At 57.5% G+C, this 320-nt stretch overlaps 1 protein-coding gene across 1 annotated transcript in view; it reads right to left on the reverse strand.

The window, feature by feature from the left end:
* Positions 1-77, reverse strand: part of AES (amino-terminal enhancer of split) — a 6,672-nt gene extending 6,595 nt beyond the window's left edge. The window contains exon 1 of the mRNA XM_010135274.1: positions 17-77. Coding sequence (XP_010133576.1) covers positions 17-37 — 21 coding nt within the window. The 5' untranslated portion in view covers positions 38-77. The remainder of the gene's footprint in view (positions 1-16) is intronic.
* Positions 78-320: the final 243 nt, after the last annotated feature.

Consider the following 320-nt stretch of genomic DNA (forward strand, 5'->3'; position numbering starts at 1 on the left):
CAGGGCCCATCCTTACCATGACATAGTGACGCTGCATCTCCGATTTCTCACTGGCTAGTTTGTCACACTCCAACTTCAGGCTGAAAACCCAGAAAACAGTAAGAAAACCACAAACAGGAGGTGAGAGAGTTGATCACCACGGAGCAGCTGCTTCCTGCATGGCCCTGTCCTGGCCAGGCTGGCTTCTCATACACCACCGTCCAGTATCCCAAGGGCGGTCAGAGCTGGCCACGCTGTGCTGGCACAGTAGTGACTGCGGCACAGCCCACTCCCACCCTCCTAGCTGAAGTCCCCCCCCCCCCCACATGTTCTGGCGAAGC

This window comes from Buceros rhinoceros, unplaced genomic scaffold (genome assembly GCF_000710305.1).
Source record: "Buceros rhinoceros silvestris isolate BGI_N320 unplaced genomic scaffold, ASM71030v1 scaffold39924, whole genome shotgun sequence".
Taxonomy (NCBI): Eukaryota; Metazoa; Chordata; class Aves; order Bucerotiformes; family Bucerotidae; genus Buceros; species Buceros rhinoceros.